The sequence below is a fragment of the Lipophrys pholis genome (genome assembly GCF_963383615.2).
Source record: "Lipophrys pholis genome assembly, chromosome: 10".
NCBI lineage: Eukaryota > Metazoa > Chordata > Actinopteri > Blenniiformes > Blenniidae > Lipophrys > Lipophrys pholis.
The window spans coordinates 31,589,003-31,609,514 of NC_137640.1; the positions used below are offsets into that span (position 1 = coordinate 31,589,003).

General features: G+C 46.9%; 1 protein-coding gene across 3 annotated transcripts; it reads right to left on the minus strand.

The window, feature by feature from the left end:
* Positions 1-265: 265 nt before the first annotated feature.
* LOC308116038 (dual specificity protein phosphatase CDC14AB-like) lies at positions 266-19,664 on the minus strand. 3 transcript variants are annotated; one of them, XM_080473994.1, is made up of 16 exons: positions 19,123-19,664; positions 16,661-16,751; positions 13,339-13,414; positions 12,466-12,558; positions 11,566-11,645; positions 11,412-11,478; positions 11,098-11,160; positions 10,924-11,011; positions 7,503-7,733; positions 5,041-5,179; positions 4,826-4,955; positions 4,036-4,136; positions 3,320-3,367; positions 3,160-3,252; positions 2,788-3,013; positions 266-1,056 (listed from the first exon to the last, which is right to left on the minus strand). In XM_080473994.1, the coding sequence occupies exons 1-16, from the start codon at positions 19,217-19,219 to the stop codon at positions 1,027-1,029; spliced, it is 1,653 nt and encodes a 550-aa protein (XP_080330120.1). In that variant the 5' UTR covers positions 19,220-19,664; the 3' UTR covers positions 266-1,026. The 3 variants fall into 3 exon arrangements, with proteins under 3 accessions (XP_080330120.1, XP_080330122.1, XP_080330121.1); XM_080473995.1 differs by having other exon boundaries at positions 273-1,056; positions 2,874-3,013; positions 19,123-19,652; XM_080473996.1 differs by lacking the exon at positions 16,661-16,751 and having other exon boundaries at positions 19,123-19,652.
* Between the last annotated feature and the right edge of the window lie 848 nt (positions 19,665-20,512).

Consider the following 20,512-nt stretch of genomic DNA (forward strand, 5'->3'; position numbering starts at 1 on the left):
AATTTCTAGTGAAATAAAAATAAGAAATATTTCAAATAATGTAAGAAAGTTTTTGAAAACTGGTTTTAAAATGTACATGTATAAAAGGTTAAGGTTTAATCAATGTTAGAAAAACATTCAAAGTTTAAATTTGTTTTAAAAAAATATTTAAAATTTAATAAAAAAGGTAGAATATTTTAATGAGGTAGTGATTTGAAATAATTAAAAATAAAAGACTTTGGTGGTTGAAGTGACCTTTGGAGTTAGTAACGACACGGAGACTCGTTGAGAAGAACATTTGGTATTTATTTCGTAAACCAGTACAAGTCGGTTAAATATCATCACTTCAGAGTTCAAACAAAAATAAAAGCTTTTAAGCTACAAAATAAAGGTGTTAAAGACACTAGGATCAGTTTAGACTTGCAAAGAAAAACACGTACGGAAATACTTTGGATCGGAACAATTACTTTTTCTATCACTTCGGCTAGAGAAGACTCGGCGACACGACTCCTTTATTTTCTCGGCTAAAGACTCGCTGGATTTCTTAGACTAAAAGGGCGTGTCCTATAACAGAGCAGGCTTGTTGTAAAATTACTTGTCACTGTGAAGTGGGCGTCGCTTGTTAAAAAGGGGGCTTGGCTTGTTAAAATGGGCGTGTCCTCTGGTTGATTTGACGCCAAAATCTAGTCTTTTTTCTTCTTCCCTTTTAAAAAAATAAAAAATCTTTTACACACACACACACACACACACACACACACACACACACACACACACACACACACACACACACACACACACACACACACACACACACACACACACACACACACACACACACACACACACACACACACACACACACACACACCCTGAGTTTCAATACATTCTTTGTGGGTTTTCCCTTCATCGAACAGGAAAGAGAATACTGGAAAAGCTCTTTATCAAAAAAAAATCTAGCATAAAAAGTCGTTATCTAAAATATATATATCTTTCTGATCCTGCGGTGAGGTCGACACTGAGGCATTGTGGGTAGTCGTCAGCTTGATTTCAGTACTGGACGTAGTCTGACTGGAGAGACTGGAAGACACAAGCAGGAAGTGAGAGGTGGAGGGGTATGATGTCACAGATGGTTAGCATTAGCATTAGCTTCAGGGCTAGACGGTTAGCATTAGCTTCTGGACTAGACAGTTAGCATTAGCTTCTGGACTAGACAGTTAGCATTAGCTTTAGGGCTAGGCGGTTAGCATTAGCTTTAGGGCTAGACGGTTAGCATTAGCTTCTGGACTAGACAGTTAGCATTAGCTTCAGGGCTAGACGGTTAGCATTAGCTTTAGGGCTAGACGGTTAGCATTAGCTTCTGGACTAGACGGTTAGCATTAGCTTCAGGGCTAGACGGTTGGCATTAGCTTCTGGACTAGACAGTTAGCATTAGCTTTAGGGCTAGACGGTTAGCATTAGCTTCTGGACTAGACAGTTAGCATTAGCTTTAGGGCTAGACGGTTAGCATTAGCTTCTGGACTAGACAGTTAGCATTAGCTTTAGGGCTAGACGGTTAGCATTAGCTTCTGGACTAGACAGTTAGCATTAGCTTCTGGACTAGACAGTTAGCATTAGCTTTAGGGCTAGACAGTTAGCATTAGCTTCTGGACTAGACAGTTAGCATTAGCTTCTGGACTAGACAGTTAGCATTAGCTTTAGGACTAGACAGTTAGCATTAGCTTTAGGGCTAGACGGTTAGCATTAGCTTCTGGACTAGACAGTTAGCATTAGCTTTAGGGCTAGACGGTTAGCATTAGCTTCTGGACTAGACAGTTAGCATTAGCTTTAGGGCCAGAAAGCTCGTCGGCTGCTCTTTGTTTCCTTCATCTACCAGAGACCCAGTCAACCTATCTCCTCCCTGGAGGACCTCTTCAGAACCCTCCTGGAGGCCTTCTTCATAACCCTTCCAGAAGTCCTCTGGAGGTCCTCTTCAGAACCTTCCTAGAGGTCCTCTTCAGAACCCTCCTGGAGGATCTCTTCAGAACCATCCTAGAGGTCCTCTTCAGAACCCTCCTGGAGGCCTTCTTCATAACCCTTCCAGAAGTCCTCTGGAGGTCCTCTTCAGAACCATCCTAGAGGTCCTCTTCAGAACCCTCCTGGAGGCCTTCTTCATAACCCTTCCAGAAGTCCTCTGGAGGTCCTCTTCAGAACCTTCCTAGAGGTCCTCTTCAGAACCATCCAATTGGTCCTCTTCAGAACCCTCCCTTCCTCGAGGTCCTCTTCAGAACCCTCCAAGAGGTCCATTTTCTGAGGTTCTTTAACAGAGCGAAGCTCGGATTTCTTTACAATGAGCCACTCTACCACTACTGAGCCACTTTACTACTACTGAGCCACTCTACTACTACTACTGAGCCACTCTACTACTACTACTACTACAGAGCCACTCTACTACTACTACTGAGCCACTCTACTACTACTGAGCCACTCTACTACTACTACTGAGCCACTCTACTACTACAGAGCCACTCTACTACTACTGAGCCACTCTACTACTACAGAGCCACTCTACTACTACTACTGAGCCACTCTACTACTACTGAGCCACTCTACTACTACAGAGCCACTCTACTACTACAGAGCCACTCTACTACTACTGAGCCACTCTACTACTACTACAGAGCCACTCTACTACTACAGAGTCACTCTACTACCCTCTTACAGAAAGCTGTTTAGTCTGCAGTTTTATCTCAATAGATTTTATATGACACACAAATATATCATCATCCATCATCCATCTGAGAGAGAAAGTGGGCGTGGCAGAGCACTCACAGGTATGGAGCGGCTCAGGTAGCGTCCTGACGGGCGACCGAAAGGTCGGAGGTCGTGTGGTGGCGGCTGCTGGGTGCTGCGGTTACCAAGGCGACTGGCACGGGGAGGGGCCAGAGCAGAGGAGGAGGAGGAGGGTGTGGCCAGAGAAGAGGAGTGGGCGTGTCCCTCCTCCTCTAGGTCGTACAGGTCACTGAGAGAACTGACCAATCGGGAGCCGGGGACGGAGCTACACACACACACACACACACACACACACACACACACACACACACACACACACACACACACACACACACACACACACACACACACACACACACCATCAGTGACATCACAGTGAGAGTGAGAAGGAGGCGGAGTCTCGGCACTAACCTCCTGAAGTTGGATGAGGCGCTGCGGTTGATCCGCTTGGCAGATGGGGAAGCAGAGGATGCTGGGAACTTGGGGGCGGAGCCAAGAGACAGCCTGTGAAGGGAGAACCAATCAAGGGATGGGTGAGAATGGCTAAGAGAGGAGAGGGGGATGGGGCTACCTGAGAGGCTGCGGGGGAGTCCGGCTGTGGCTCTTCATCTCCTCCAACCTGAAACATATGACATCATCATCGTCAGCTGAGGACACGCCCACCTGTGAGAGGACACGCCCACCTGTCTGAAACCTCTAAAGACACGCCCATCTGTGAGAGGCCACGCCCACCTGTCTGAAACCTCTCAAGACACGCCCACCCGTGAGAGGACACACCCACCCGTGAGAGGACACACCCACCTAAGCAAACCCTCTAAAGACACGCCCACCTTCGAGAGAACACGCCCACCTGTCTGAAACCTCTAAAGACACGCCCACCTTCGAGAGAACACGCCCACCTGTCTGAAACCTCTAAAGACACGCCCACCTTCGAGAGAACATGCCCACCTGTCTGAAACCTCTAAAGACACGCCCACCAGTGAGAGGTCACGCCCACTGGTCAAAAATCTCTCAAGACACGCCCACCTGTGAGGACATGCCCACAATTTGAAAGAATTAAAAAAAGAAAATGAAAAATAAAGAAAAGAGAAAAATAGAGGGAAAATGTCCAGGTCCAGGTCCTGGTTCTAGTCCAGGCCCTGGTTCTAGTCCAGGTCCAGGTCAAAGTCCTAGTCCAGTTCATGGTTCTAGTCCAGGTTCAGGTCCCGGTTGTAGTCCCGATCCCGGTTCTAGTCCAGGTCCCGGTTCTAGTCCAGGTCCAGATTCTAGTGCAGGTCCAGCAGGTACCTGAGTGTGGTGCTGTTCGGGGGTCTGGAGATCCGGCGGCTCTTCAGGACTCTCAGTTTGTCCCCCTGAGTCAGAACCGGACCAGAATCTGTCAGGACATACTGGTGGGAGAAACCAGAGTTACTGTGGGGTAACTTTACTCTAAAAGTAACTTCATTCTAAAAGCAACTATTCTAGAGCAAGGCTGATTTTAGAATAAAGTTACTTTCAGTTACTTCAATAGGAAAAAGTTACTTCTAACTACATTTAGAAGTTACTTTCAGAAAGTTACTTTGAGGAGAAAAGTACTTTGTTGAGCAATGTGTTTTATTTTCAAATGTCACTAAACAAGAAGCTCTACAGGGATTGGTTCTGACCCTACAGTTACTGGACCGTCGGTCAGCTGACTCAGCACATTTCAAACACTTGATCACTTGGTTCCATAAAAGACCTTCAGCTGGAATGTCGTGGTTGAGTGAGAGCAGGCTCCGCCCATCTCTCAGGTGTCTTCTCACCTGGATTCTAGGACTCCGGTCCGAGCCACTACACTTCTACCTCTGTTTGTCCCAATGGACACGTTATACCAACAACGGTGTAGCTGTTGTATTCACAGAAAAACTCTTTAGCTTCTAGTCGAGGTCCAGGCTCAACATGGAGTACTCAGGTTAAGCCACGCCCCCAGAGAAAGGTACTTTTAGCTACGGCTTAGAAAAATTGCATGTAGAAATAAGTTACTTTTAGGAAAAAGTAACTCAATTTAGGTGTGTGTGTGTGTGTGTGTGTGTGTGTGTGTGTGTGTGTGTGTGTGTACCTCCTCCAGCTGGTGGGCGGGGCTTATTAACTGCAGCTCCTTCATGCTGCTGATGAGCTGAAGCTCCGCCCCCTCCTCCTCTAACTCTGCCTTCTGGGAATCGCCCAGCAACCAGAGCTCCGCCTGCTTCCTGTGAGGTAATCAGATTACACTGGGGTAATCAGATTACTGACTGTGAGGAAATCAGATTACAGTGAAGTATTCAGATTACTGACTGGTGTAGGAAGTGCTGTTGCGGTCCAATTATAGACCCGGGTCGACACATCCGGACCCAGGAAATGACCTCACACGCTGTGAAGCGGTAACGTGTCATCAGGAAGCAGCCAATCAGAGTGCCCGTCCGGCCCAGACCCGCTGCATAGACAATACATACAATATACACACATGACACACACACTGCTGCAGCCAATCAGAGCCCAAATGTGACCCACTTAACACGCTCAAGTGCTCACCAAATTTGACACGCTCACAAAGACTGACAAAAAATATGAGAAAATGTCAATATTAACCCCCAGAGTTCCAAAATGTGCTCTCTAGCGCCACCTACAAACACTAAAATGGCCGCCACGGCCCGTAGGAATGTCGTAGGAAAGACCAAACCAAAACTTAATTGTTCGTCTGATCAAGACCTAAGAATCTTTCACCTAGACCCCGGACCTAAATCCAACAGGAAGTCTGCAATTTGCCTTTCAAAATAAGATGTGCAAACGCTAGCTGTTCTGAGGGCGAATATCGTTATTCAAAACATCATTATTATTATTATTATTATTATTAATGAGACTCTCCTGCTCAATAATCTAGATCACTTTGACTAGTGGAGCGCTTTAGTTTTTATTATCCCTCAAGTTGTGAAACTAAATCCTGCTGCCTCCCTCCTCCTCCCTCCTCCTCCCTCCTCCACCCTCCTCCTCCTCCCTCCTCTACCCTCCTCCTCCACCCTCCTCTACCCTCCTCCTCCTCCCTCTTCCTCCTCCACCCTCCTCCCTCTTCCACCCTCCTCTACCCTCCTCCTCCTCCCTCTTCCTCCTCCACCCTCCTCCCTCCTCCACCCTCCTCTACCCTCCTCCTCCTCCCTCTTCCACCCTCCTCTACCCTCCTCCTCCTCCCTCTTCCTCCTCCACCCTCCTCCCTCTTCCACCCTCCTCTACCCTCCTCCTCCTCCCTCTTCCACCCTCCTCTACCCTCCTCCTCCTCCCTCCTCCACCCTCTTCCACCCTCCTCTACCCTCCTCCTCCTCCTCCCTCTTCCTCCTCCTCCCTCCTCTACCCTCCTCCTCCTCCCTCCTCCACCCTCCTCTACCCTCCTCCTCCTCCCTCTTCCACCCTCCTCTACCCTCCTCCTCCTCCCTCTTCCTCCTCCACCCTCCTCCCTCTTCCACCCTCCTCCTCCTCCCTCTTCCTCCTCCTCCCTCCTCCACCCTCCTCTTCCACCCCCCTCCTCCCTCCTCCTCCTCCACCCTCCCTCCTCCACCCTCCTCCGCCTCCCTCTTCCACCCCCCTCCTCCACCCTCCTCCGCCTCCCTCTTCCACCCCCCTCCTCCCTCCTCCACCCTCCTCCCTCCTCCTCCACCCTCCTCTCATTCAAATACATGAGAAAACCAAGAGGTCTCCTCAGGAACCGTGGTGACAGAACCCCCTGAACAAGAGGTGACTGTGGCTAAACCGTCACTCTGAGCCACAGAACCAGCAGAACAGAAGCAGCAGAGGAGAACCAGCAGATCAGAAGCACGAGGAGAACCAGCAGAACAGAAGCAGCAGAGGAGAACCAGCAGATCAGAAGCACGAGGAGAACCAGCAGAACAGAAGCACGAGGAGAACCAGCAGAACAGAAGCACGAGGAGAACCAGCAGAACAGAAGCACGAGGAGAACCTGCAGAACAGAAGCACGAGGAGAACCTGCAGAACAGAAGCACGAGGAGAACCTGCAGAACAGAAGCACGAGGAGAACCTGCAGAACAGAAGCACGAGGAGAACCAGCAGAACCAGACGATGTCACACATGAGGGGAACGTTCCATAAAACAGGAGCTTTTGGACCAGAGAGAACAATGCTGTCGTTTTGTTTTCACCCACGATTTCAAACCACATTTATCATTGAGTCAGATGGAGCAAAATCATGTGTCTGCGTCAAACTGCGCCTCCTAGTGTCTAAAGTTTACGTCTGACTGCTTCCAAACCCACACAGACTGAAAGACGACACATTTTACTCTCAAGAAAGGAGAATTCTATCAAAATATTTGCCCCCAAAATTTTGAATTTAAACAAAAGTTATTAAAATTCCTCTTCTATCTCCGTCTGGAAGCTTGGTACATCAGAGTTGCAGAATTCACACAATAAAATGTCAATCAAACTGTTGACCTGCATGTCCTGACTTTCCAAATAAAAGCTCCAACCTCCTTCCAAATGAAAGTTCTTGTTTATTAAAAATGACACCTAAAACCTTAAAAATTGATATTTACAGGTTAACTAGGCCAGGTTTGTTGGCTTTCAAAATAAAATCCCAAAACTATTCCAAAATAAAAGTCCTTTGTATTTCAACAGTATTTAAATGGGCCAGAGGCTTTGACTGAAGCGACTTCAACAGGCCAGAGTATTTGACTTTTTTGGGCATTTTATGCTTGTACTTATTGCGGCAGTTGTTTTTTTTTGCGGTTGTGTGCTCGTGCTCGTGGCTGCCGACCTTTGCAGTGCACCGCGATGGCGCCGGTGCTGCCGTCACAGATGTTGAGGAAGCGCCGCGTCACCATGGGACTTGGCGTGCTGCCGTCGACGAAGAAGAGATCGTGATGCTGGAAGCCGGCGTCCGTGAAGCGCTTGGCGTCATAGATCTTCTTGTTGAGGCGGATCACCGTGGTAACGCCGTGTTTACGGAAATATGGGAAGTACGCCTCAGGGGCGTGGAGCGGGTAACCTGCAGGGAAAACAGTACGTTAAAATGTCCTAGCCCAAGGAGAATGAAGAGAATTTTCCACATAGTTTTTGTTGCTGTTTACATGTTTATGTTGACTATTTTTTCTTGGGGTAAATTAAATTTTTTTTTTTTTTTACGAATTGTGTGGAATTTTTGGGGACTTGTTTTTAACATAATCTTTTTTGAATATTTCGCATTAGAAGAGTCTTCAACTCCCGCCTCCTGGAGAGCTTCTCACGGATCCCGGGGGAGGTTGGAGACATTGAGTCTGAGTGGACTATGTTCTCCACCTCCATTGTCGAAGCTGCTGCTCGGAGCTGTGGTTGCAGGGTCTCTGGTGCCTGTCGTGGCGGCAACCCCCCAAACCCGGTGGTGGAAACCGGAAGTAAGGGATGCTGTCAAGCTGAGGAAGGAGTCCTATGGGGCGCTGTTAGTCCATAGGACTCCCGAGGCAGCTGACAGGTACCGGCAGGCCAGGCGGGCTGCAGCCCGGGCCGTGGTGGAGGTAAAAACTCTGGTCTGGGAGGAGTTCGGGGAGGCCATGGAGGAGGACTATCGGTCGGCCCCGAGGAAATTCTGGCAACCGTCTGGCGCCTCAGGAGGGGGAAGCAGTTTTTCACCAACGCTGTTTACAGTGGAGGGGGGGGGGGGCTGCTGACCTCAACTGGAGATGTCGTCGGGCGGTGGAAGGAATACTTCGAGGACCTCCTCAATCCCACCATCACATCTTCCACTGAGGAAGCAGAGGCTGGGTTCTCAGGTAGACTCGTCCAGAACCCAAGCTGAAGTCACCGAGGTAGTTGCTAAGCTCCTCGGTGGCAAGGCACCGGGAGTGGATGAGAACCTCCCTGAGTTCCTTAAGTCTCTGGATGTGCAGGGACTGTCCTGGCTGACTCGTCTCTGCAACATTGCGTGGCGGTCGGGGACAGTTCCTCTGGACTGGCAGACCGGGTTGGTGGTCCCTCTTTTTTAGAGCCTCCCTGGGAAAGTCTATTCCAGGGTTCTGGAGAGGAGGATCCGGTCGTTAGTCGAACCTCGGATCCAAGAGGAACAATGTGGTTTTCGTCCTGGTCGTGGAACACTGGACCAGCTCTATACTCTCCACCGGGGGCTCGAGGGGTCATGGGAGTTCGCCCAACCAGTCCACATGTGTTTTGTGGACCTGGAGAAGGCTTTCGACTGTGTCCCTTGGGACGTCCTGTGGGGGGTGCTCCGGGAGTATGGAGTCCAGGACCCTTTGCTAAGGGCTGTCCGGTCCCTGTACGCCCGGAGCAGGAGTTTGGTTCGCATTGCCGGCAGTAAGTCGGACCTGTTCCCAGTGCACGCTGGCCTCCGGCAGGGCTGTCCTTTGTCACCGGTTCTGTTCAGAACTTTTATGGACAGAATTTCTAGGCACATTCTGTGGTCCCCAACATCTCGTCTCTGCTTTTTGCAGACGATGTGGTCCTGGTGGCTTCATCAAACCTGGACCTTCGCTGTGCACTGGTGCGGTTTGCAGCAGAGTGTGAAGCAACTGGGATGAGGATCAGCACCTCTAAATCCGAGGTCATGGTTCTCCACCGGAAAAAGGTGGCTTGCCCCCTTCAGGTGGGTGGAGAGCCCTTGTCCCAGGTGGAGGAGTTGAAGTATCTCGGGGTCTTGTTCAGGAGTGGGGGGAAGATGGAGCGTGAGATCGACAGGCGGATCGGTGCAGCATCTGCAGTTATGCGGTCGCTGTATCGGTCCGTCGTGGTGAAGAAGGAGCTGAGCCAAAAGGCGAGGCTCTGGATTTACCGGTCGATCTTCCTTCCTCCCCTCACCTATGGTCATGAGCCAGTTGATCTTCCTTCCTCCCCTCACCTATGGTCATGAGCCAGTTGATCTTCCTTCCTCCCCTCACCTATGGTCATGAGCCAGTTGATCTTCGTTCCTCCCCTCACCTATGGTCATGAGCCAGTTGATCTTCCTTCCTCCCCTCACCTATGGTCATGAGCCAGTTGATCTTCGTTCCTCCCCTCACCTATGGTCATGAGCCAGTTGATCTTCGTTCCTCCCCTCACCTATGGTCATGAGCCAGTTGATTTTCGTTCCTCCCCTCACCTATGGTCATGAGCTTTGGGTCATGACCGAAAGAAGGAGATCCCGGATACAAGCAGCTGAAATGAGTTTCCTCCGTAGAGTGGCTGGGCGCTCCCTTAGAGATACGGTGAGGAGCTCCGTCACCAGGGAGGAGCTCGGAGTAGAGCCGCTGCTCCTCCACATCCAGAGGAGCCAGCTGAGGCTCTTGCATCTGTTTGTGATGCCCCCCGGACACCCCCCTAGGGAGGTGTTCCGGGCATGTCCCTCCGGTAGGAGGCCTCGGGACAGACCTAGGACACGCTGGAGGGACTATGTCTCTCAGCTGGCCTGGGAACGCCTTGGAGTCCCACCGGAAGAGCTGGAGGACGTGTCTGGGGTGAGGGACGTCTGGACATCCCTGCTGAGACTGCTGCCTCCAAGAGGAGGACTGGATAAGAGGAGGACAATGGATGGATGGATGGATGGATGGATGGAAGGATGGATGGATGGATGGATGGATGGATGGATGGAAGGATGGATGGATGGATGGATGGATGGATGGATGGATGGATGGATGGATGGATGGATGGATGGATGGATGGATGGATTTCGCATAACTTCTTGGGTTAAAATTTGAAAGTACTTGAGGGGCAAATTGTGGGTGTTTTTTTAAGGATTTTTTTTAATATCTTGGGGAAGATTATAAGGGATTTTGGTAAAAATTTGGCAGAAATTGTTGGTATTTTTTGAGGATAATCTTGAATATATTGGGAGACATTTTGGGTGATTTTGGTAAAAATCTGGCAGTTTTTGAATATTTTTTTAGGACAATTCTGGGTCATTTTGGGGGAATATTTTGATAAAGTTTGGGGAAATTTGATGGATTTGTTTTTTAAATTGAGTTAAGATTATTGGGAGATTTTGAGCATTATTTGTTAATTTTAGGATATTTCTGCACAAGTTATTTGATTAAAGAACCATCTGGCCAGAATTGCTGGGATTTCTTGAGGAAATGTTTAAATATTTTGAGGAAAATTTGGGGAGATTAAGGTAAATGTTTGAGGCGGTTTATGAACAGTTTTTGGGAATGTTTGGGTAATATTTTACAGAAACTCTTGTGGTTTGCAAGAGGGAAACATAATTGTTTACTGACCGTTGTCCATCCTAGTCTTGGGGTGAGGTCCACTGAACGCCAGAATCTTTCCTGGAACAATCCAGTTCAGGTCTCCGTTCTCCACACGCTGAAACACACACATTAATACACACACTGTGTGTGTGTGTGTGTGTGTGTGTGTGTGTGTGTGTGTGTGTGTGTGTGTGGGGTCACCTCGTAGTGTTCGTATTCATTAACGTCAAAGTTCTCAAAGTCAAAGAAGCCATGCTGCATAGCCTGGAAACAACAAGTAAACAACATGTAAACAAACCCATGGACAACAACAACAAGAGCTACACTACTACACACAGGCACAAACAACAAGATGTTAACAAGTTTACACCATAAACAAGACAAGATGCATACAACAACAAAACTCAAACAACGAGAGACTGTAAATAACAGCATGACAAACAAGCAGAAGACATAGAACACAACACAAACACAGGATGTAAACAAGACAAAAAACAACAACAAGCAGCTCAGACCTTCCTGATTCCCTGCAGGCAGTGAAGAACTGTGAGATTGTAGGTAGAATTCCCAAAGGAAGCGTCTCTAAACACAACAACAACAACAACAACAGGTTACCACGGAAACCATGGTAAGCTGGTCGCCCTGTGGCTAATGCTAGTGCTAACTGACCTGAAGGGCAGGTAGGAGGAGTTTGAACCAGAGGTCAAAGCTCGGAACGCTTCTTCTGGAGACTTCTTCAGGTAGATCACCTGACACACACACACACACACACACACACACACACACACACACACACACACACACACACACACACACACACACACACACACACACACACACACACACACACACACACACACACACACACACACACACACACACACACTTTGATTCTTACATTAAAAATAAGTATTACCATTAGCATTAACATCAGGAGTAGCATTAAATGCATTATTATTATTAGAAATACAATGAGCAATATCATTAGCATTAATGTTAGCATTAACATCAATGCATTACATGTGTTATCATTGAAATTTGTTTTAGCATTGTTATTAGCATTACTTAGCATGAATGCTAGGGTTAACGTTATATGCATTATCATAATAATTAGCATTAATATCTGCATTAGTGGTAACAGAAGAAATGGCATTATATGGTAGGATTAGCATTAATATTTCAATTAGCATCAGTGTTAGCATTAGGATGAACATAAACAATTACATTAGCATTGGTGGTAGACATTTAGAAATGTCAGCATGAGCATTGACATTAGAATCAGCAATAACGTGAGGGTTGATCATATGTGTTAACATTAGAATTAGCATTATTGTTGCATTAAAATTAGCTTGAAGATTTATATTTGGATTTGGATTAGTATTAAGGCTATCATGTTACCAATGCTAGCATTGCCATGGTAATTAGCAATCGTTTTACCAATAGCATTAGCCCCTGGTAGGGGAACATTCATGACGTAGCCTCGGATTAGCAATTACGCTATGCCTTTATCATTTACATTAGAAAATAAATGCTACGTTGTTGTCAGCAATAGTGTGGCGTGAGACTCACGGCATAGCCTCCAATTAGCACTGCGGAATTGGAGCGTTTCCTTGGGTCGAAGCTGGTGTAGTGGACAATCCGCTTCCTGGTCAGTGTGAAGGACTGCCAACACAGTGAGCTGCGTTAGCGTTAGCCGCTATGTCTGGGGGAAGCTAAAGTAGCTAAACTTAGAAAGAGCTAGTGAACCTAATAAAGCTAAAGACGCTAATAAACTAAGACAAAGTGACACAAAACGGCTTAATGAGATAAAGCTAAAATAGGTAAAGAATTTAAAACAGCTAAAGGAGCTAAAGGAGCTAAAGAAGCTAAAATAACCAACAAAGCTGAACCAGCTAAATTTGTAAGTACTGAAAGAGCCAACAAAACTAAAATGCTAAAGAAGGTAATGAAGCTAAAAACAGTTAAAGACGCTACAGTGGCTAAATAAGCTAATAGAGCTAAAATGCTAAAGAAGCTAAAATAGCTAAATAAGCTAACGAAGCTAAAACACCTAAAGGAAGCTAAAGCCACTAAAAGGGTTAAAATAGCTAAAGAAGCCAAAGAAGCTAAAATGGATAAATATAATAGAGTAGCAAAAAAAAAGAAGTAAATAAGATAATGAAGCTAAAATAGCTAAAGGAGCTAAAGGAGCTAAAGTAGCTAATCAAAGTAAAGAAGCTTAACAAGCTAAAGCACTAAAAAGTTCAACATATATCAGCTAAAGAAGCTAACAAAGCTGAAAATGCTATACAATCCAACAGTCCCGATGACATCACAGAAACTGGCAGATCCAGACGGACAGGTTACGGGGGAGGTATGCGGTTGCTGTGGTAACCGGCCGTAAACAGTGGCGGGTTGTGAGATGGTGAACATTCCCATGCTGGGCGGGGTCCGTGAACGCACCTTCAGCTTCTTGTTGAGTTTGCAGCAGTAACGATACAACATGGCGACGTTGAGCGGCCCGAAGTCAGCGTAGAAACTACACACACACACACACACACACACACACACACACACACACACACACACACACACACACACACACACACACACACACACACACACACACACACACACACACACACACACACACACACACACACACACACACACACACACACACACACACACACACACACACACACACACACACACACACACACACACACACACCCCGTTAGTGGTACAAAGAAAATTTGGAAACAGCAGAAACGACGTAGCTAGTGGGTGACAACAGTCAAGAGTGTTTACAAAACGTGATTTTGTTCGTTGCGACAGTGTTTATGAAAAGATTGTGTTTCTGTGGGATCGGAGCGTTTTCAAAAAATAGTGGTTTCAAAGAGTTGCGTTGTTTTCCTTTTCGACAGTTTTCCAGTTTTTTTGTTGTCTGTTTAGACAGTTTTTACGAAATGTTTTTGCACTTTTAAAAAGTTGCGTTGTTGTGCGTTTAGAGCACATGAGTCAAACTAAAGGTCCGCGAGGGCTTAAAGGTCTGAATGTCTTAAAATAGATCCCGTATTGTTTCCAATAGACGTGCAGTGCACGAGTGCCAGCCTTGGGGTGCGTTGATTGGGAACATGTGAGCGCAGGTTCAAGCATTCGACAAAATATGGTAATTCCATGTGTCTTTGTTGACATGTAAGTAGCTCTGCACTTGTGCACATCCAGATTAAGATGTTCCTGGCACCGACCTGACAGCAGACCCCCCCCCCCCCCCCCCCCCCGGCGCAGCGTTGAGGCACGGTCACGGAGGGACGAGGGCCCAACGAGGTGCGCCGTGTGGCGGGTTGGGAGAGGGACGGGGGTGTCTGCTCCCTCCAGAGCCCCCTCAAGCCCCGGGTTGAGCGCGGTTAAGAATGTAAAAAAAAAGCTGAACAAAACTGAATTGACTGTTTATGCACTTTTGCACCGACTGCAACAGATGGTTTTATCAAGTAGTGAGCTTTGTTTCTTCCAGCTCGCCGCGTCTTTGTAAAACTGTATAGACCAGAAACTACATTTCCCACAATGCATTCTGATTCTATTATATCTATAATACTGAAGATGTAAAGTTGCAGTTTTGCTACAATCTGGCACTTTTACAATTTGTATATGATTGTTCAATAATATGTGTTGTCCAGATCAAATAAATAAATATATATTATATTACCCTGAAGATTGCAGTGTATAAACATTTTCCACAAGTAGAACTGAGAAATAGAAAGAATCCAAAATGTCCAGGAAGAGAAGACTTGATGCAGATGACAGGATGTTTGATGTTCGATGGAGGAGAAGACATGTTTGTCTTTAGTCTTCTGAGACGTGTCGGTTTCAAAGAGTAAAATATAAGTTCACATCTTGACGCCGAGTACAGAGGGAAGTATGACAGAGTTAGACTGAACAGAGCAACTACCAGATAGATATTTTATATCTATGCAAATGCAAATGTAATATTTGTAATATGAGTAAGTAATAAAGTCAGTTATTTGAAATTAAGGAGTAGGTACATTTATTTTACATTATATTTGTTTAGATTTAGTTCCATTCATACTGTCTTACAGTTACATTTGTCCCTTTGAGGGCGGCCATGATGCTGACGTGTCCAGGAATGTCGTGATAATCAATAAATCCATTAATTGCACGATAATTAAAAATGAGCTGGATCAGTTTTCCAGGCTAGAGAATGTTTCCTTTACCAGAGACGTCACTGTGAGCGGCGCTCACTCTGGTGTTAGTGAGCGGCGCTCGCTCTGGTGTTAGTGAGCGGCTCTCACTCTCATTCTGGTGTTAGTGAGAGGCGCTCACTCTGGTGTTAGTGAGCGGCTCTCACTCTGGTGTTAGTGAGCTGCTCTCACTCTGGTGTTAGTGAGCTGCTCTCACTCTGGTGTTAGTGAGCTGCTCTCACTCTGGTGTTAGTGAGCGGCTCTCACTCTGGTGTTAGTGAGCGGCTCTCACTCTGGTGTTAGTGAGCTGCTCTCACTCTGGTGTTAGTGAGCTGCTCTCACTCTGGTGTTAGTGAGCGGCTCTCACTCTGGTGTTAGTGAGCGGCTCTCTCAGTTTAATGTAGTTTTATAGAGTTGCCAGACTCCTGATCCTTCCAGTGAAAACCCAGTAAGACTCACTGTAAACGGGCCTTAACATGTCGGGGGAAAACAGCCGATCTGGCAACAGCAGCCCCCAGAGTGGCTCCACCGCCTACGTCATCAACATGTGGAGCATCACGACAAAAACACGTAGAAGACAGCAGCTCGACCTCAGACTCTGTCTCCACCATTAATACTTCATCTTAGTATGGTTACAGTACTTTCTGGACGACAAGCAGCTACTTTTTTTTCTTTACTTGTTTTGAACCCTGCGGAGGACGACTCGGCTTTTTAAGGGTTAACAAGCTTCATGCTGCTGATACTGGGTGATGCGTTCAGGTGCATCACGTAACTCCAATGTATGTTCTATGAATTTAGAAATATGAACTGAACTAGTTCATATTAAAATTTGTGAACTGAACTTTGAACTGGTTGATGTAGAAACTGAACTTTCCCAACACTGCCTGTCAATCACTCTTGTGGGGAGGAGGGGGGGGGGGGGGGGCACCTGGCACACCTGAGAGCAGCATGAGACTCCGTGAGGAGGAGAGGGGGACATGAGGTTGTTTTAATTCTTTATTTTGGATATTTACAATCTCTTTTTTCACAATACAATTTAAATTTGTAATATTCTTCAGATATAAAAGTATTTATCTTTAAAAGGGTATACTTGCATTATTATACCATTATTAATATATTAGTGGAAAAATGGTATCAAAACGGCAATATTATCGTTTATCGCAATAATTTCTGGGACAATTTATCGTCCAGCAGAATGTGTTATGGTGACAGGCCTGGCTGTGGCCCTCGGTGAAATGAGTTTGACGCCCCTGTTTTGGACTGTTCACGAAAATTGTGCATTTTCAAAAATTGCGCTGTCCGTGCCAACAGTATTTGTGAAAAATGTATTGTTTTAAAAATGTTGGATTTTTGTCCGTTCCGTTGGGAGTGTTTACAAAACCAGAACTGCGTCTCCAGGTATCTGAGCATTTAGGAAAAAGTTGCATTTTGAGAGACGGATGAAAATGCAACTTGTTCAAAATGTGCAATTTCCTCGGTTTCCATACAGTTTTTTTCCAAGAGTTGCATTTTTGAAAAAAAAAACGTAAAAAAAAAAAAAGGCACGCACACACAGGCACGCGTTGGGGGCGGGGCTTACTTACTTCTCGTACACCAGCTCGTCGTCGGTACTGAAGTAGTGCGTGTTGGCTGTGCTCTTCGGTTTACTGCGTAATGTGGCAAAGTACAGACGGTCTGTGAACACAACACGAGACATTCAGAGACAATCTGAGAAAAAAAACACTGAAACGAATCAACTGTAACTGGATTAAATGAACCATATTGAATGAACGAGATGACTTAACCGGATTAACTGAACCACATTAATGAAACTGGATTAACTGACCCGAATGAACTGAATCACATCACAAACCGTCACCCAGTGTTGGGAAAGTTCACTTTCTACACGAACCAGTTCAAAGTTCAGTTCACAAATTTTAAAAGGAACTAGTTCAGTTCATAGTTCTAAATTCATAGTTCCAAAAATGAACCAGTTCATAGTTCTTTTTCCAACATGTTGCTGTGAGCTGGTACCCTCAGAATCCTGGTATTTCCCCGTTGTTCCCCCCCAGTCAGTCCTCACTAGTATCAGCAGCATGAAGCTTGTTAACCCTTAAAAAGCCGAGTCGTCCTCCGCAGGGTTCAAAACAAGTAAAGAAAAAAAAGTAGCTGCTTGTCGTCCAGAAAGTACTGTAACCATACTAAGATGAAGTATTAATGGTGGAGACAGAGTCTGAGGTAGAGCTGCTGTCTTCTACTTGTTTTTGTCGTGATGCTCCACATGTTGATGACGTAGGAGGTGGAGCCACTCTGGGGGCTGCTGTTGCCAGATCGGCTGTTTTCCCCCGACATGTTAAGGCCCGTTTACAGTGAGTCTTACTGGGTTTTCACTGGAAGGATCAGGAATCTGGCAACTCTATAAAACTACATTAAACTGAGAGAGCCGCTCACTAACACCAGAGTGAGAGCAGCTCACTAACACCAGAGTGAGAGCAGCTCACTAACACCAGAGTGAGAGCCGCTCACTAACACCAGAGTGAGAGCCGCTCACTAACACCAGAGTGAGAGCAGCTCACTAACACCAGAGTGAGAGCCGCTCACTAACACCAGAATGAGAGTGAGAGCCGCTCACTAACACCAGAATGAGAGCCGCTCACTAACACCAGAGTGTGAGCCGCTCACTAACACCAGAATGAGAGTGAGAGCCGCTCACTAACACCAGAATGAGAGCCGCTCACAAACACCAGAGTGAGAGTGAGAGCAGCTCACTAACACCAGAGTGTGAGCCGCTCACTAACACCAGAGTGAGAGCCGCTCACTAACACCAGAATGAGAGTGAGAGCAGCTCACTAACACCAGAGTGAGAGTGAGAGCAGCTCACTAACACCAGAATGAGAGTGAGAGCAGCTCACTAACACCAGAGTGAGAGTGAGAGCAGCTCACTAACACCAGAATGAGAGTGAGAGCAGCTCACTAACACCAGAGTGAGAGCCGCTCACTAACACCAGAATGAGAGTGAGAGCCGCTCACTAACACCAGAGTGTGAGCCGCTCACTAACACCAGAATGAGAGCCGCTCACTAACACCAGAGTGTGAGCCGCTCACTAACACCAGAATGAGAGTGAGAGCAGCTCACTAACACCAGAGTGTGAGCCGCTCACTAACACCAGAGTGAGAGTGAGAGCAGCTCACTAACACCAGAATGAGAGTGAGAGCAGCTCACTAACACCAGAGTGAGAGTGAGAGCAGCTCACTAACACCAGAGTGAGAGTGAGAGCAGCTCACTAACACCAGAGTGAGCGCCGCTCCGCGACGTCATCAGGCAGAGATGCAGAACGTTCAGTTCACGTTCACCTAAAATATGAAGGAGTTCATGAAGGAACGTTCTGAACTCCTTCAGGTTCCACACTGCTCAGCACACCGTCACTGCTACACCGTCACTGCTACACCGTCACGGCTACACCGTCACTGCTACACCGTCACCGCTCCGTCACCGCTACACCGTCACTGCTACACCGTCACTGCTACACCGTCACTGCTACACCGTCACTGCTACACCGTCACTGCTACACCGTCACCGCTCCGTCACCAGTATTACTTATTTATGTGTAGCCATCAGAGTTTCTCCTGGGATTAACAAAGTCCTTCTGAAACTGATCAACTAAACTGGATTAATGAAACTAGATTAACTGTACAGAATCAACTGAGCCAGATTACCTGAATCATAAACTCAACCGGATTAACTGAACAAGATACACTGAACCAGAAACTGAACCGGATTAACTGAACAAGATACACTGAACCAGAAACTGAACCGGATTAACTGAACAAGATACACTGAACCAGAAACTGAACCGGATTAACTGAACAAGATACACTGAACCAGAAACTGAACCGGATTAATTGATCAAGTGAACCAGATTAACTGAACCAGATTAACTAAGTAAAGTATTTCGGTTCAGCCACCTTTTTCAGAAAGTCTGGATCAACTGACTACTTTAAAGACCAGGATTAGTTTAGTTATTCCTCGTCACTTCGTTACTCCGATACTACCGGTTCTCGTTACCTCGGATGAGCTCCGCGGCTCCGGCCGGCTCTCGCTGCTCGCTCCCCGAAAACAGCGCAGCGAGAACGGGGGAAAGTCTCACTCCCTCCCCGGTCATATTGTAAGCTCTTAGCACTTCCTGCTCCACCGGGGGAGGGGGTTGACGGAGTTTCCCCGGGCTCCGCAGCTCTCACTCCGGTCACTCTCAGCTCGGACTCCCCGCTGGTCCTCCACCAGAGGAGGGAGGCTGCGTGACGTTGTTTCCCCGGGCTCCGCAGCTCTCACTCCGGTCACTCTCAGCTCGGACTCCCCGCTGGTCCTCCACCAGAGGAGGGAGGCTGCGTGACGTTGTTTCCCCGGGCTCCGCAGCTCTCACTCCGGTCACTCTCAGCTCGGACTCCCCGCTGGTCCTCCACCAGAGGAGGGAGGCTGCGTGACGTTGTTTCCCCGGGCTCCGCAGCTCTCACTCCGGTCACTCTCAGCTCGGACTCCCCGCTGGTGTTAGCACAGCTGTTAGCATCGTGGCTAAACACACTGAAACTTCTGCGATTGACTCGAAGCTCCACCCACTCAACACTCGTTACTATGACGACGGGGAAATGCGGCGCGTTCATGTCCGCTCGGACAAAAACATGGACAAACTCGTTTGAGTGGTGAATCATCAAGTATTAAACTTTTTGGGCAGAAGGATCTGAAGACAGAGTACAAATGAGAACTGGTTAGTAAATCTATCAGATGGTGGCAAATATGTAAAGGAGGCCAGAAGTGAATTCATATATGTGACATAGATGTTAACATCCTGCTACCAGACGACAGAATGAAACTAATGGCAAACAATTTGTGTTGGAAATGTCAGAATGAGGTTGGGACATAGTTACACTGCCTCCGGGAATGTTCTCTGCTTCCACCCTTTTGGACTGAAGTCTTAGAGGTTCTAAGTGGTCTGGGACTGAAGTCCCTCAGACTCCAGAACTGTGTCTTTAGGGAGACAGATCGCAAATGGCGAATGTCTTAAAGGAGTCTTTTCAATGGTTATGGTCGGCTGTGTGACAGCGTCCAGGATGTTTCAGACACTGGAAGAGCACAGTGTGCCCTCAGTTAAATGACTGGATCAAATCAATGGCGGACACAGCGTCGTATGAGGTCATGCTCAGCAAGTTGAAAGGGGACAGAAACACAGATTGCGATGGCTTTTGGGACTCTATTAAAGCTGATAGAAGTGTCATGTAAAGTCTCTGTTTTGTTTGCAGTGATATTGTTTTGTGTTTTGAATTTATCACATTTCGTAATCGTCCCAGCTAATTGCAGATATTTGTTTTTCAGATTTATTTCTCCTGTAACCCTTTATATGCTGTTACCTTGGGGAAAGTGCATCAGCCTTCATGTTAATGTTGTGTTGTTTTATGTTCCT

Bases quoted from the DNA above. Each gene is read 5' to 3' on its own strand.
- LOC308116038 (XM_080473994.1), bottom strand. From the start codon at position 19,219: ATGACCGGGGAGGGAGTGAGACTTTCCCCCGTTCTCGCTGCGCTGTTT. The intron at 11,161-11,411 runs GTCTGAGCTGCT...TGTTGTTTCCAG, and splicing joins GCCTGCAGGGAATCAGGAAG to GCTATGCAGCATGGCTTCTT. The intron at 1,057-2,787 runs GTGAGTGCTCTG...TGTGTCTTCCAG, and splicing joins ACCTGAGCCGCTCCATACCT to TCTCTCCAGTCAGACTACGT.